This window comes from Morus notabilis, unplaced genomic scaffold, assembly GCF_000414095.1.
Source record: "Morus notabilis unplaced genomic scaffold, ASM41409v2 Scaffold887, whole genome shotgun sequence".
In the NCBI taxonomy this organism is placed as follows: Eukaryota; Viridiplantae; Streptophyta; class Magnoliopsida; order Rosales; family Moraceae; genus Morus; species Morus notabilis.
The window spans coordinates 19,677-33,333 of record NW_010366463.1 but is presented as its reverse complement, the minus strand read 5'-3'; the positions used below and the strand labels follow the sequence as shown (position 1 = coordinate 33,333).

Sequence of the window (13,657 nt, the reverse complement as noted above, 5' to 3'; positions counted from 1 at the left end):
ATTTTCAGTATAAAAAAAATCCACTAATGTCTCTCTCTGTGCTTGAAAAAGGAGAAAACAGAAATAAAAAATGAAAAGTGAGATTTTTTTTCAAATTTGAATTGTGACTTGAGTTGTCATTAGTCTTTACACGTAACAAGAGAAAAGAAACCAAATGCACAAACCAAGTTTTTTTTTTTTTTTTTTCAGCAATTCGGTTGAAGAATCGAAGCCTTGAACTTGGAAACTTTTTCGATCGAGAAATGAGAAAACAAATACAACAGCAAGCGTTGTTTGGTTTAAAAGAATTGCCCGTATTATCGGGTTGAACAAATCAATCATTATAAATTCTAGTCCAAACAGAGTGCTAGAGCATGTACCACTTACAATGAGGGGCTTGTAGATTGAAAGAATCAGTGTAGCAGATTCCAATGAACAAACAAAAGAACATCAGAACATTTTCATCATTATAGACAATTTATCAAAGGCCAAAACAAAAACAAAAAAACAAAAAAATTACGTACTTTGTCTTCTTGAAATGTGAATATAAACTGTAAGACTCAACCCCATCAGACGTTAATATCTGAGCGTCTTGATCGGGCGGTACTGCTGACTTCGGCGGAACCATTCAGAGCAAATCTAGGCAGGCTATAGTTCTCAGAAACCGAAACCGGCTGCTGAGGGTAGAGTGTCGGGGGTGGAGTGAGATTGCGTTGAGCTGGGAGAGGAGGAAGCATGTTGTATTTGTATGGATCGCTGCGGACACTACAATCAAATGGAAATTGGGTGAGCGTGGATGGAGAAGGGTATTGCCAACCAGCAGAGAGAAACAAGAAAAAGAAATTGGCCCATAACAGAATTCAGAGATTGACAATGACTTTGAGCAAACTCAAATTTCGCCAACGAAATTCGTAACGATTAATAATAGCAATGCAATCGTTTTGGAAATACATAATACATGCTCGTTTTGGAGCCAGCATAACCATCACACGAAATAATGACGATAACAATGTAGACAAATTCCAAGAATTGAGTTTTCTAAACTACCTAGTATTCTTGTAATCGTCATCACTTGAATTATCATCCAATCGCTGAACAGGTCTTTGAACTGGAGAGATGGACCACGAGTTTTGAGCAGGTAATTCATCTGCAAAGTACCTTCTCCTGATCAACTGAATCATATAAAAGCAAGACATTATTTTATCGTATTATAGGATTCAATGATCATAAGATTCAAGTACATTGCATGCACGCAGGCACATGATCAATGGTTCCATATACATGAAGAATGAAATGGCGAGAAAAATGAGAGGATAAGAACACAGACCATTCGGAAGAATTTCATCACGGCTTCCTTGTCATATCTTGCTTCCTTTGCAGCCTGCATTATGGCTCAAGTAATGTAAACCACAACAGGTAGCAAATAAGCTGACTACATGCAGATGTTGTACATTAAAGAAGCATTGAGAAGAGGAAGTGATACGACGATTTGTAAGACAGCCTTATTCAGGTTTGGGTAAATGCTCCTGATCTACAGAGAGAACTGGCAACCCAGGAATAATAATAATAATAAATTTATTTGATTTCTTTCACCTGATGTTAAGACTGATTTCCTTCCCTGCTGGTAAAGGTCACAGCGCATGCACACATTCATATAACTACAAAACTCGAGAACTTCGGAAAAAGCGACTAATATGAACCCATAAACTAAGGAGGACACAAAAAAGAAAGGGGATATCTCAGTGTGATTGGGAGGGATGAATAGCAAGACGCTTTCCGGAACACCAAGTTACTATCATCAAACAACTGCACTTCTATTTACATGCAAACTGTAATTCCTTGTCAGTAACTAAACATAAGAACATTATTTTCACAAATCAACAGTGGATTTCCTTTATAGCAGGCATGCTACTTCTCCAATATAGATGCATATACGGACACTTGCATGTACACCAAAATATCAAAAAGTTCCTTTCATACCAACACAAACAACAGATAAGTTTCATGAACTACCAAATTACTGTGTACTTTAATTTGTTTTCAAGGGATAATTTTCCCCATACAAGCGGAAAAGTTTGCTTCTTACCGCAAGGAGACGTCCGGAACCAGGAAAAGTCTCCGTAAGTGGAAGTTCCTCACTGGATGGGAGCAGACCCTGCTTTTCAACCCACTGACGAGCAGCGTCAACAAGGTTTCCACTACTTCCTCTTGTGCCCTCTTTTGCTGCAACATCGGCTTTGTTACCAATAACAATATACGGAACAGGAAGGCCCCCAGGTCCTCCAGATCCTAGAGGAGCCGAAAATGTCCCAGTTGAAGCAATCTCAGTTGCCCACTTCTGCAAGCTAGTTTTTGTCCTCCTTTGAGAAAGATCATGAACAAAAATAACACCTGTGTATGAAAGCAATGGAAGAATTCAGAACTAATAACCAGGCAGTCGGTGATTGCAAAATTTTGTATTTCATGTACTTTCGAATTTTATAAACCACCAAAAGACCAACTCCCCACTCAAGTTCCCAAAGAAGATCAAGCAACATCACACCAATTCATTCTTCCTTTCCTTTATTTTATTTTATTTGATTTTTTGTTTAATTAGATTTCTAAGTTCTTTATTCAACTAGTCATTATTTCATAAAATAAATGTATGACATTCTTGAGTAGTCTACTTCCCACATGCCAGATTCTTACTTCAATGTTGAACTAATCTAACTCTATTGCATTCTGCCTAAGACGTCATAAAGTGCTTAATGGCATGTTTACCTACGCGTAATTAGAATAGGCATGAATCGGAGTGAGCAGGATTTGGAATGGGTAGGATTCGGAGTGAGGAATCGGAGTCAGAATAAATTGTTTACTTGGTGACAGAATTCGGAATCAGAGTCACTCCAAATCCCATTCATGCGTTTACTTACGCCTAGAATCAGAATGAAATAGTGTAAAAATACTAATATACCCTTTAAGTCAATCTTATATTTTTATTTAAAAAATAAATTGTGTACTTATTATATTAAAATTAATCATAATTAAAATATTTAGTGTAATAATAGGGTAAAAATATAATAAATATAAATTGTACAATTATTAAAAAAATTAAAAATAAATTGTTAAAATTTAAATAAAAAATAGTGTTAAAAATTAAAATATATTATTAATTTCTTAAACAAATATAGTAAATATTTATTATATTAAAGTTAACAATAATTAGGTTAATATTATAATATTGGGCAAATAAAATAATAAATATATGTTGTAATCATTATTTTTTGAATTTTATTTTGAATTTTATATTTATAAGTAAAATAGAGATATGATGATAGTAATTTAATGTTAATATCAGGAAGGGGAGTCTCAATCCCAAGGGGGGGCATGAGAGTGCCAATCCCATTCCTCCATCCCAAATTTGAGTGGGGCCCATCATTCCCACTCTCATTCCAAGATAAAAAAGAACAAGTAAACATAGGATTGACACTCATTCTTCAATCCTAGTAAGTAAGCATGCCATAAAAGGGTTTCACGAATTTATTATTCACTAGCAACAAGTACGAATAAAATCCTGGGCAAGTCCCTAAGGCGAAGGTACCAAGAAACTTATAATGGGTCAACTCAAAATCTGCCATAGTTCTCAACCCATTTAATTTTATCACTAAATAGAATATTTGTACAAAAAAAATGAAATACACGAGGCCAATCAGAGACTGAAATACATCAGACAGTTACTGTTGGAAGCTAATGTTAGTTTTGAAGCCTTTTCACTTGTTCATATTAAACATACACAACTATTTACCAAAAAAATAGAATGTTTAAAAGAGGAGTTTTGCTACTTGCCATTAATTTGTGTATAGAAAAGTGATCGACAATCTTTGTATCTTTCATGTCCTGAAACATCCCAAAGCTCAACGAAAAAATCTCTTTCGCTGTCGCCTTTGATGCTGCTTGAAGAGCTACCAGCATTTCCGTAAGTAGTGTGCTGGATAATCAGGAAAAAAAAATGTTTTTTATGATCTCCAGAATGGTTACATGCGTCCTTTCAGAATCGGGAGAAAAAAAAAAGAAAGAAAAACTCAATTCTCACCTTTACAGCAACTGTACATCCAATTGTTTGTGGAGGGCGAGCGGTAGAAGAACCTTTGAGAATCAGATGCACAAGAGATGTTTTCCCAACGCCTAACAAACGATCATAGCAGAAGTTGACTTTCATATTTACGGTTGAAATGGAAATTTGCAGTTCAAGAAACTTGAATATTTCTTGAAATGCAAAAGATCATTAAATAATCTAAAGTGAATTACGATTGCATCATCATTATCCGAGTACTTTATCCCCAAACAGATATTCTACTTCCGTGTTCTACCACCTTATAACACACTACATGCCCTGAACTAAACCATGTGCAAACCTTGATCCACTAATCTATTCGTGACACTATGAGCATAACTGCATAAGTCAGTCTACCATAGTTAAACTTCTAACTCTGCGACTGTTCAGCCAACTAAATAAATAAGCAACATAAAACATTGTACCTAAAACTGAAAACATTTGTTTCCAAATTTATAGAAAGAAACAAAAACCAATAAACATGTGACATGCAATAGAAAAATACATTTATGCCTTAACAATTAAAATTAGCAGAAAAACACACACAAAGTGGGTTACAATTCCAGAAGAAATTACAATTCCATTTCTTCCTTATACAGATCAGTATCTGATCCGCAACAAATTATAGTTCTGTCATTATTCTTCCATCTAAAAATTTCAATTTCCTTATTCTGCATCCTTACAACATACTAAATGCCCCGAACAAAACAATGTGCAACATTGCTCCACCAATACATCAAACAGCCTCATGCATGTAACACAAGTTCTTGCGAACGGATTAAAGCCCTAATCCTTTCCTAACAAGAGCAATAATATAAAACAAAAGGCAAACAAGAACACACACGATTTGGAGTGGTTACCCTCTACATCCGACCTCAGCCATTATAGAATTCACCTTTGACAAGAAGAGATTACAAGAGAATCATACACTCACACCATTCAAACAGTCGTGTTTCCACTTTTCAGCTTAACTCTCTACTCCCCGAAAATCAGTACTCTCCCAATACAAGTAAAACTAAGGCAACCCGAAATACAAGTGTAAAATCCTCAATGTACCCTTAATAAAATTTTGGTTTGGGGCGGAGAATTAGAACACCTCTTCCAACCCCCACCCCAACCTTACCCCCATAGGTCGATTCGTGTGCTAACTCTGCGTATGGCAATAATTAGGTTCCACAAACTCAAGAGTTCTGACCCTTCTCATTGTTCTAACATTGGCAACATAAGTTTGTCGAATCTACTAAAGATAAACCTTTAAAGCAATTAGAACTGTACTCCGATTTGACACCAATTCATCTCCAAACTTTCAGGAAGAGTCTAAAACTAAGCAACACAAAGCACACAATGAAAGACAAATATTTTATATACTTAAACACATAACATACAATGAAAGAAAAATACCAAAACAGATCAAAATCTATAAAAATCTGCAGAAACAAACATAAACTGGGCAACACAATAAGAACAATAAATTAACGTACCTGAGTCCCCAACCACAAGTACTCGAACCTGCCCACAGGGCGGTCCTCCGTTTTGCTCTTTGCTCTCCCTCTCACGTTCCCTCCAAAACATGTTTTTTTTTTTTTTTCACAAAAACCCTCCCAATAAAAATCACCTCAACAAAATACTCCACAAGAAAAAAAAAAAAAAACAACTCTTTTTTTTTTAATTTTTGGTTTCTTTTTCCTTACACACAATCAAGTCCCATCAAACACACTCAAGATCCAACGGTTTCTCGAACTGGGTGTCTTCAGTTTCAATCTAAAATCCATGTTACATCGAAATCAGCCCGAAAATAGAGAACCCATTTCCAGAAATGTCACAACAAGGAGACGAAGAACACAAAAACCCAGATCCGAGAAATTAACAACTGGGTTTGGCTCCAAATTCGCAAGCGAATAAGAAGAAAGAAGAAACGAGATCTGAAATGAAAATATGTAGGATTGCAAACTATTAAGGAAATATGATTTGATTCGTTTTTGTTTATTTGTTTGATTTTTACTGCAATAAGCAAGCCGACGAGGTTAAACAAAATTTAAAACGGTTGGCGAAAGTTGGTTTGGTTCGGTGATGAGAGGGTTTTGATCGGTTGTCGTTCGAACGTGAGTGCGGAGCGGTGCCTGAGAGGGTCCAGAAGCACTCACGTGATGTTACCATTGGTGAGTGATTACACGCACCGTACCTCGCAAATCACACCCCTCCAGACCCCTTATAAAAATTATTTTCTTTTTTATTTAGTTTATTTTAATTTTAGATTAAATTACGAAATTACCCCGGTTTTTAAACAAAAAAAAAGTAAGAAAAGAAATATGATCTTTCCTTCTCCTTCAAACGACTGAAATCCCCCCAAAACCAACAAAAAAAAAAAAAAAAAACCTTGTCATTTGCCGCTAATATCGTTGGAATCAACCGGTTCTCCAACCCCCCACCACTTGTGCTTGTGCGTACTTTCGCCGTCTCTCCAGTCTTAAAAACAACCCACTAACTCTAGCAAAGTTAAACAACTCCTCACCGTGAAAGTAACCTCCTTACTCCGGTCATTCCTCCTGACGCTCCTCATTCCTCACCGTGAGATATCTGTGTTTATTTTATGTTTTTGTTTCGTGATCTGGGTTGTTGGTTTTGTGTTCTTGGTGTGGATTCTGTTATTGCATTAGTGAACACCACATGTTCGATAAAGGCCTGACTTGTTTTTGTGACATTTATTTCTGAATGTTTATCATAAAATCGTGTAAATGTGTGTCTTAATTCTGGAAATGTGTTTGATATGTGAAATAGGACTTGTTGCATTAGTGCCCACCATATGGATAAGTTGGGCTCGTTAAAGAACGCGTCAAATGTTTTGACAAAGAAGATGGTCAAAGAGATAATATGTTTTATGATTCCCCGACCGCATCGAGACATGGTGACTCTAATGACTTCGATCACACCAAATGGATCAAAATACCGGGGCCACACAACTTGATGTTATACCGAAAAGGCAATCAAAGAGGTCAAAGTACAAGCGAACTCCGTTTACAGATCCTCAAAGTACAAGAGAACCCCGCGACCACCTATGATTAGATAGTATTTTTGAACTATATTTACTATTTTGAACGTGTATGAGACTGATGATGAATTGTATAACTTTGTATAAATAAGGTTTTTTTCCCTTTCTTCTGTAGAAACATACAGAATTTTATAGGCATATTGTGGATTTATCTAAGTTACGTATGGTTTTGGACTTGTAGTCGTGAACAAGTATGGTTTACTTGGATTATGTAATTTTCTTACCGTTCGTACCGGTACTGGTAAGAACGGTCAGAAACGGCCAAGTGGCCTTACCGTTCTTACCGGTATCGGTAAGAATAGTTAGAAACGGCCGAGAGGCCAGGTATGGTGTCTGTAAGTTTCTTACCAGTACCGATAAGAACGGTCAGAAACGGCTGAGAGGCCAAGTATGGTATGTGTGTTTCTTACCGGTAAGAACGGTCAGAAACGGCCGAGAGGCCAAGTATGGTCATTGTATGTTTCTTACCGTTCTTACCGGTACTGGTAAGAACGATCAGAAACGGCTGAGAGACCAAGTATGGTCTGTATGTTTCTTATCGGTATGAATGGTCAGAAACGGCCGAGAGGCCAAGTATGGTCTCTGTAAGTTTCTTACTGTTCTTACCGGTACCAGTAAGAACGGTAAAAAACGGTCGAGAGGCTAAGTATGGTCTATGTATGTTTCTTGCTGGTAAGAGCAATCAAAAACGACCGAGATGCCAACTATGGTCTCTGTACAATTATTAACAAAATATTACCAGAGAATTAATTTAGAGAATACATTTGATCAAAAGCAAACCTATCTAATAATACATATACATGGAGATATACATATTCATATATATATATATATATATATATATATACATTGAAAGGATATGGAAGAATATATGAAGAAGAGGACTATGGACTTAGTCTTGACATAAGGTGAAGTTACACTTAGCCAATGATGCATCCATCATTAACGTTCGGATGATCTTTAGGTTTGTGGCTTGTTTTCTTACCGATTAGATCGCTACGAAACTATTTCTTTAGATTTCCCTTACTCTTACCGGTTAGAAACGGTCAATATGTAGGTTTCGATTCCATTTCTTTCGATTTCCTTTACATATATATATATATGTGTGTGTGTATATATATGTATACAAGAAAGATTAGTAATGACATATGTGGATTGTGTTTCATTCTCGCCCGTTGAATTGGTACTGGTAAGAACGGTCATATTAGGCATTCTGATTTTTGAAGGTTTCTTACCGTTCTTACTGATACCAGTAAGAACAGTCAGAAACGGCCGAGAGACCATGAAATAAGTCTGTTCCTTTCTTATTGTTCTTACTAATACCGGTAAGAACGGTCAGAAATGGCCTAGAGACCATGAAACCTGTAACAAAATATTGCCAAAGAAATAAGTTAGAGAATACATTTGATTAAAAGAAAACCTATCTAATACGAGTGAGGAAATATATCTTCACAAGGAGATATATACATATATATATATATATATTAATATATACATTGAAAGGATATGGAAGAATATGTGAAGAAGAGGATTATGGACTTAGTATTGACATAATGTGAAGATACACTTACGAGAATACACTTGGACAATGATGCATCCATCATTGACGTTCGGATGATATTTAGGTTTGTTGCTTGTTTTCTTATCGATTAGATCGCTACCAAACCGAACGGTTACAAACAGTCTACATATAGGTTCTGATTCCATTTTTTCGATTTCCTTTAGATTTCTATATGTAAGAAAGGTTAGTAATGATCGAGGACATATGTGGATTGTGTTTCACTCTTGCTCCTCAAATTGATACCGGGAAGAACGGTCGGAAAGACAGTCCAATTTTTAAGTAATTCTTACCATTCAGATTGGTACCGGTAAGAACGGCAGAAAAGGCAGCATGGTTATTGCGTGTTTCTTACCGTTCTTACCGGTATCGGTAAGAATGGTTAGAAAAGGCAGCATGTCCAAGTATGGATTCTGTGTTTTCTGACCGTTCGAATTGGTGTCGGTCTGAACAGTCAGAAATGAGCCAAGTGGTCTATAACTTTTGTTTAACAATCTTATTGTTTAGATTGGTATCGGTAAGAAGGGTCAGAAAGGTTTTGAAATTTATTTTTAATTTGTTTATTTAATGAAGTTTAACATATTGTATATTGAAGTAATTAAGTACAATTCAAAGTTGGAAAAGAATTAGTGAGAAAAAATTAAATAGTATCAATTTAGATCATACATTTGAGAACGTGAGATCATTACATGGAGATCTTTACTAATAATGCATTCATGATGTAAACTTTTCAAATTATGATTGATAAATATAATGATTGCCTCTTCGGATCGTACTAAATCTAGTTTGTATTGTTTAGAAGATAACGGTCAAGATTTACCATAATGCAAGACTCTCATAATTACACTAAACATGGTTTTTTTCCTCAAGGATGACTTTTTTAACTTAGTATAGAGATGTTGAACTAAGTTTTCAATCTTTATACATTGGTTCCGATAAGAGCGATTAAAAATGACCGATGACAAATGTTGATTGTGTTTCATTCTTACCGTTTAGATTGGCCCAGTAAGAACGATTGTTCTTACTGGAAAGATTATTCCGACCAGTTGGTAATTTTCTTGCCCGTCACACCAGTAAGAACATTCTGACCGATATCAATTTTTCTTACCAGTCACACCGATAAGAACGGTAAGAAATGAAAGTCATGGGTTTCTTTGATTTTGCAGATTTCACAACTCTGAAGAGGCCACGAAATAACATGATTCTTGTTGGTTTTTCAAATACAATACCTAAGTACAAATACCCAACATTTAAACAACGAAATAAGCAAAAAAAAAAAAAAAGAGAGAAGATTTGAGAAAAATAACGGTGGTGAATCTTGATTTCTCAAGCTTAGAATACTCTTGATTTTGCTCTCTTAAAAGCCAAAAACAACAACCGAACTGTGAATCCCAATGGATGCCGGTGATGATGGACGTCGGCAGGAGGCGTCTCCGGCAGTGGAGGCCGGCACCGGTGGTTGCCTTCGGTCGACCGAGAAGGCTTGGACGAGAGGGCTTCTTCTCCAAAGTTTTTTTTTCACTGATATTTTACTTACTAAGGATAAGGGCAATTGGGAGAATACAAAAGTTTCACTAAAGTAGAGGGTTATCTATTTAAAATTTTCACTTTGAGTCCTAGTGACTTGAAAGAATGTCTATTTTAAGTCTATTTTTCAAAAGCTCCCCCATAGCCCGTAGGTCGCGTGCTCTTTCTGTTTCATATATGATTTTTTTATTTAAAATAAAGACAAATTTTATACATTTTCTTAACTTTATCATTTATGTCAACATGCCCTATGAACTTTAAAATGTGCATATAGTGCCCCTGAACTTTGTCACTTGTGTCAACATGCCTCCTAAGGTTAACTCCGTTAATTTTTTTAATGAAAATGCTTATAAACACCCTCCTAAATTTTGTCACTTATGGTAATATGCCCCTTAAACTTTAAAATGTACATGTTTTGTCCCCCAAACTATGATATGTCTCCAATTTTTCTCCCTCCATCTTGATTCTATTAGTTTTTTTAACGAAAATATTGATATGACCATTAAATTGCTAATTATTTATGATATTTGACCATTAAAGTTTGTTAAGTTAATGGGTTTCTTAAAGTTTGTGTTGATTTTTTTTAAAGGTATAATAAAATAAATGACTTAAACGCATTTAGATTTAGAAATGTTATATATGTATAAAGCATAACATGTTTTATATCGAACACTTCTATCTAGATGAAATATTAAGATAAAAAACTAACAAAGTTCATTATATTATACAGATTTACTTTTCATTTTTTCTTTTATTGCCTCTAATCAACTAATGTTTTGAGAATTAGTGTTTAACTAACATTTTTAGAGGAGAATGTATTCAATAAACCTCAAATATCATAGATAATTAGCAATTTAATGATCATATCAACATTATCGTTCAAAAAAATGATAGAATCAATATGGAGGGAAAAAAGTTTGAGACATATTATAGTTTAGGAGACAAAACATGTACATTTTAAAGTTCATGGAGCATATTGACATAAGTGACAAAATTCAGAAGGCGTTTATAAGCATTTCCATTAAAAGACTTAATGGAGTTAACCTCACGAACATGTTAACACAAGTGACGATGTTCAAGGAGCACAACATGCACATTTTAAAATTTAGAGAACATATTAACACAAATAATAAAGTTCTAAGGGAATTTATAAAATTTGTTCTAATAAATAAATACATTACATGGCATATTTAGACGAGTGCAAATAAAATGTAACAATTTTGAAATATTTTAAGAACAACATAATTATATAGTAACTATAATCACCGCAACTATTATTATAATGTTCGTGCTACATTATTACGTTGTTAATTATTATAATGGTATTAATTTGTGAGGTAATCTACAGTGAAGCAACTGTGAAATGTGATTTCTATTCATAGTTATAGATTAAATTTTTTGTTATATTTCGACATAATTAATAAGATTATGTTGTGTGTCTAATCTTTTGGAAATATGTAATAATGATTTTATTACATGGTTGTGAAGCAACCTGTATCACAGTTTTAATTTTAGGAGATCAATGTTTTCTTTAGGCTCATTAGAAGCGTCGTTGAAAGAGGATTTAATAATTTTCACGTTTTTTTATGAGAAGAAATGGCTCCATATTGTCTTAAAAAATACTGCATAATAACCACATTATCAAGGTTATTGAAAATATAATTTTCTCGAGGTGCACAAATAAAGTATCATTAATCAATTGATCTCTAATTTAATGCATAACCACTACTTTAAAATATTCAAAGCAAAAAAAATACCTCTTTATAGTAGCGACAACAATAAATAGAGTTAATGCTACTGTTAGAAGTAGATAAATTAACAGATGTGTGTTGTTTATTCTTAGTTAGTTGTAAAAAGAGTTTTAAAGTTAAGATCAGTAGTATTTTCTACAAAGTAATATTCTTAGAGGTATTTCTTTAGAAAGTGGTATTTTTATAATTTTTGGAGACTTTACGATTAGATTTTTAATTTGTTAGGGAAACCATATCTAATTTACGATAATACAGCTATATAATATATATATATATATATATATAGAGGATAAAGTTTAGTTGCCTCCTATATTGCATATTCTACTATTTGTTAATAAAGTTTTTTGGATGCTAAAATAATCTTTTGTTATTTAAATGTGATGGAGTTTTTGAGGGCCTGTTCTTTTGGTATTTTTGAGTTAGATAACTTGAGTGTAGATTTTGAGTTGAGTTTGAGTTATAACTTGAGTTGAAGTTGTAACTTGAGTTTGTGTTTGATTGTGTACATTTAAATTATGATTCGAGATTAGAATTTATTTGAGTTTATGTTTGTTTGAACTAATTCTTGAGTTGTGAATAGCATCTTAAAATTTTTTTTATTTTTTTCATTTAATTAATTTTATGCAATTTGATTTGAATAAATAAACGAGTGTGTGGATCATAAACGAGTATTATGCATTATAAAAGTATTTTCTCTTCTCTCTCCACGTGTGAAACCCAAGCTTTTTCCTTCTATTTTTTCCTTTTTTTTTTCCTCGACACCTCCGCTTCATTTGCTTGCTTTTTTTTTTCCCCCTTCCCCTCTGCCTCTTCTTTTCTCTACCCCTTTCCTCTGCGTTGCTTTTATGCCCTCTCCACTTACTCATATCTTCTTCTCTCCAGTGCCTTCTTTGTCTTTTCTCAACCACGCAGACGTGAGTTCTTCCAACGCAGACTTCTTCTCTCTTCTTTCTCCTCCTCCCACAGCCTTCTGTCGCAATAAAAATCGTTGACGGTATTTGGCATTTTTTTCATTTATCTCTCAAGTATCTCGCCCCCTCTTCCTCTCTCGAATCTCCCTCTCTCTCTCCTCTTTCATTTTCGACACTCTCTCTCTCTCTCCTCTTTCACCCCCAATCGTGTCCAAGCCCCGTCGTGACCCACCCCTTCATATATACTCAATCTCGCCGTCACAGCCCCGTCGCGACTCCCGACCCATCCCCCTCATCGTGACCTGCCCAGCTCTGCCGCGATCTAAATCCACAGCACCTCCGAATAGAGTTGTTTAAGATTTTGTTTACAGAGTGTTGTGGACATTGTTTGGTATTGTTTAAGATTTTGTTTGGTTGGTGTTTGATATTGTATAAATCTTATCTGGGCTTGTTGAAATTGTTTATAGTGTGTTTTTTAATAGATGATTGGGCTTCTTTTTTTGTTTGATTTCTTTATATAGAGATGGATTTTTCGGTGGAGGATTCGGGAGAGTTAGAACGGCTGCCTGAAAAATTCATCGATTTCTCTTTCCTCACTTTTCTCGGCAACCAAACAAACCAGAGAGAAAGTTAAAAAAGAATTAAACAGGAATCTTACTGTAGAAATACAGAAAAGTTACTCAAGTTGCAGTGGGAAGGTGAACTCGAATAAGGCAGGGTAACTCAAATTAATTTTCGAGTTTGAGTTTGAGTGTCGTTCGAATTCTCACACGTCGAACGCAAACTTGA

The 13,657-nt window shown here is 34.8% G+C and overlaps 1 protein-coding gene across 2 annotated transcripts; it reads right to left on the bottom strand.

Moving 5' to 3' along the window:
* Positions 1–205: 205 nt before the first annotated feature.
* LOC21391696 (small GTPase LIP1) lies at positions 206–6,238 on the bottom strand. Of its 2 annotated transcripts, XM_024173601.1 has the most exons (8): positions 5,554–6,238; positions 4,052–4,143; positions 3,805–3,946; positions 2,066–2,370; positions 1,307–1,360; positions 1,027–1,151; positions 504–744; positions 206–375 (listed from the first exon to the last, which is right to left on the bottom strand). In XM_024173601.1, the coding sequence occupies exons 1-7, from the start codon at positions 5,642–5,644 to the stop codon at positions 549–551; spliced, it is 1,005 nt and encodes a 334-aa protein (XP_024029369.1). In that variant the 5' UTR covers positions 5,645–6,238; the 3' UTR covers positions 206–375; positions 504–548. The 2 variants fall into 2 exon arrangements, with proteins under 2 accessions (XP_024029369.1, XP_024029367.1); XM_024173599.1 differs by having other exon boundaries at positions 206–744.
* Between the last annotated feature and the right edge of the window lie 7,419 nt (positions 6,239–13,657).

Bases quoted from the DNA above. Each gene is read 5' to 3' on its own strand.
- LOC21391696 (XM_024173599.1), bottom strand. From the start codon at position 5,644: ATGTTTTGGAGGGAACGTGAGAGGGAGAGCAAAGAGCAAAACGGAGGA. The intron at 4,144-5,553 runs GTACGTTAATTT...ATCGTTTGTTAG, and splicing joins ACTTGTGGTTGGGGACTCAG to GCGTTGGGAAAACATCTCTT. The intron at 1,152-1,306 runs GTCTGTGTTCTT...TATATGATTCAG, and splicing joins TGATGAAATTCTTCCGAATG to TTGATCAGGAGAAGGTACTT.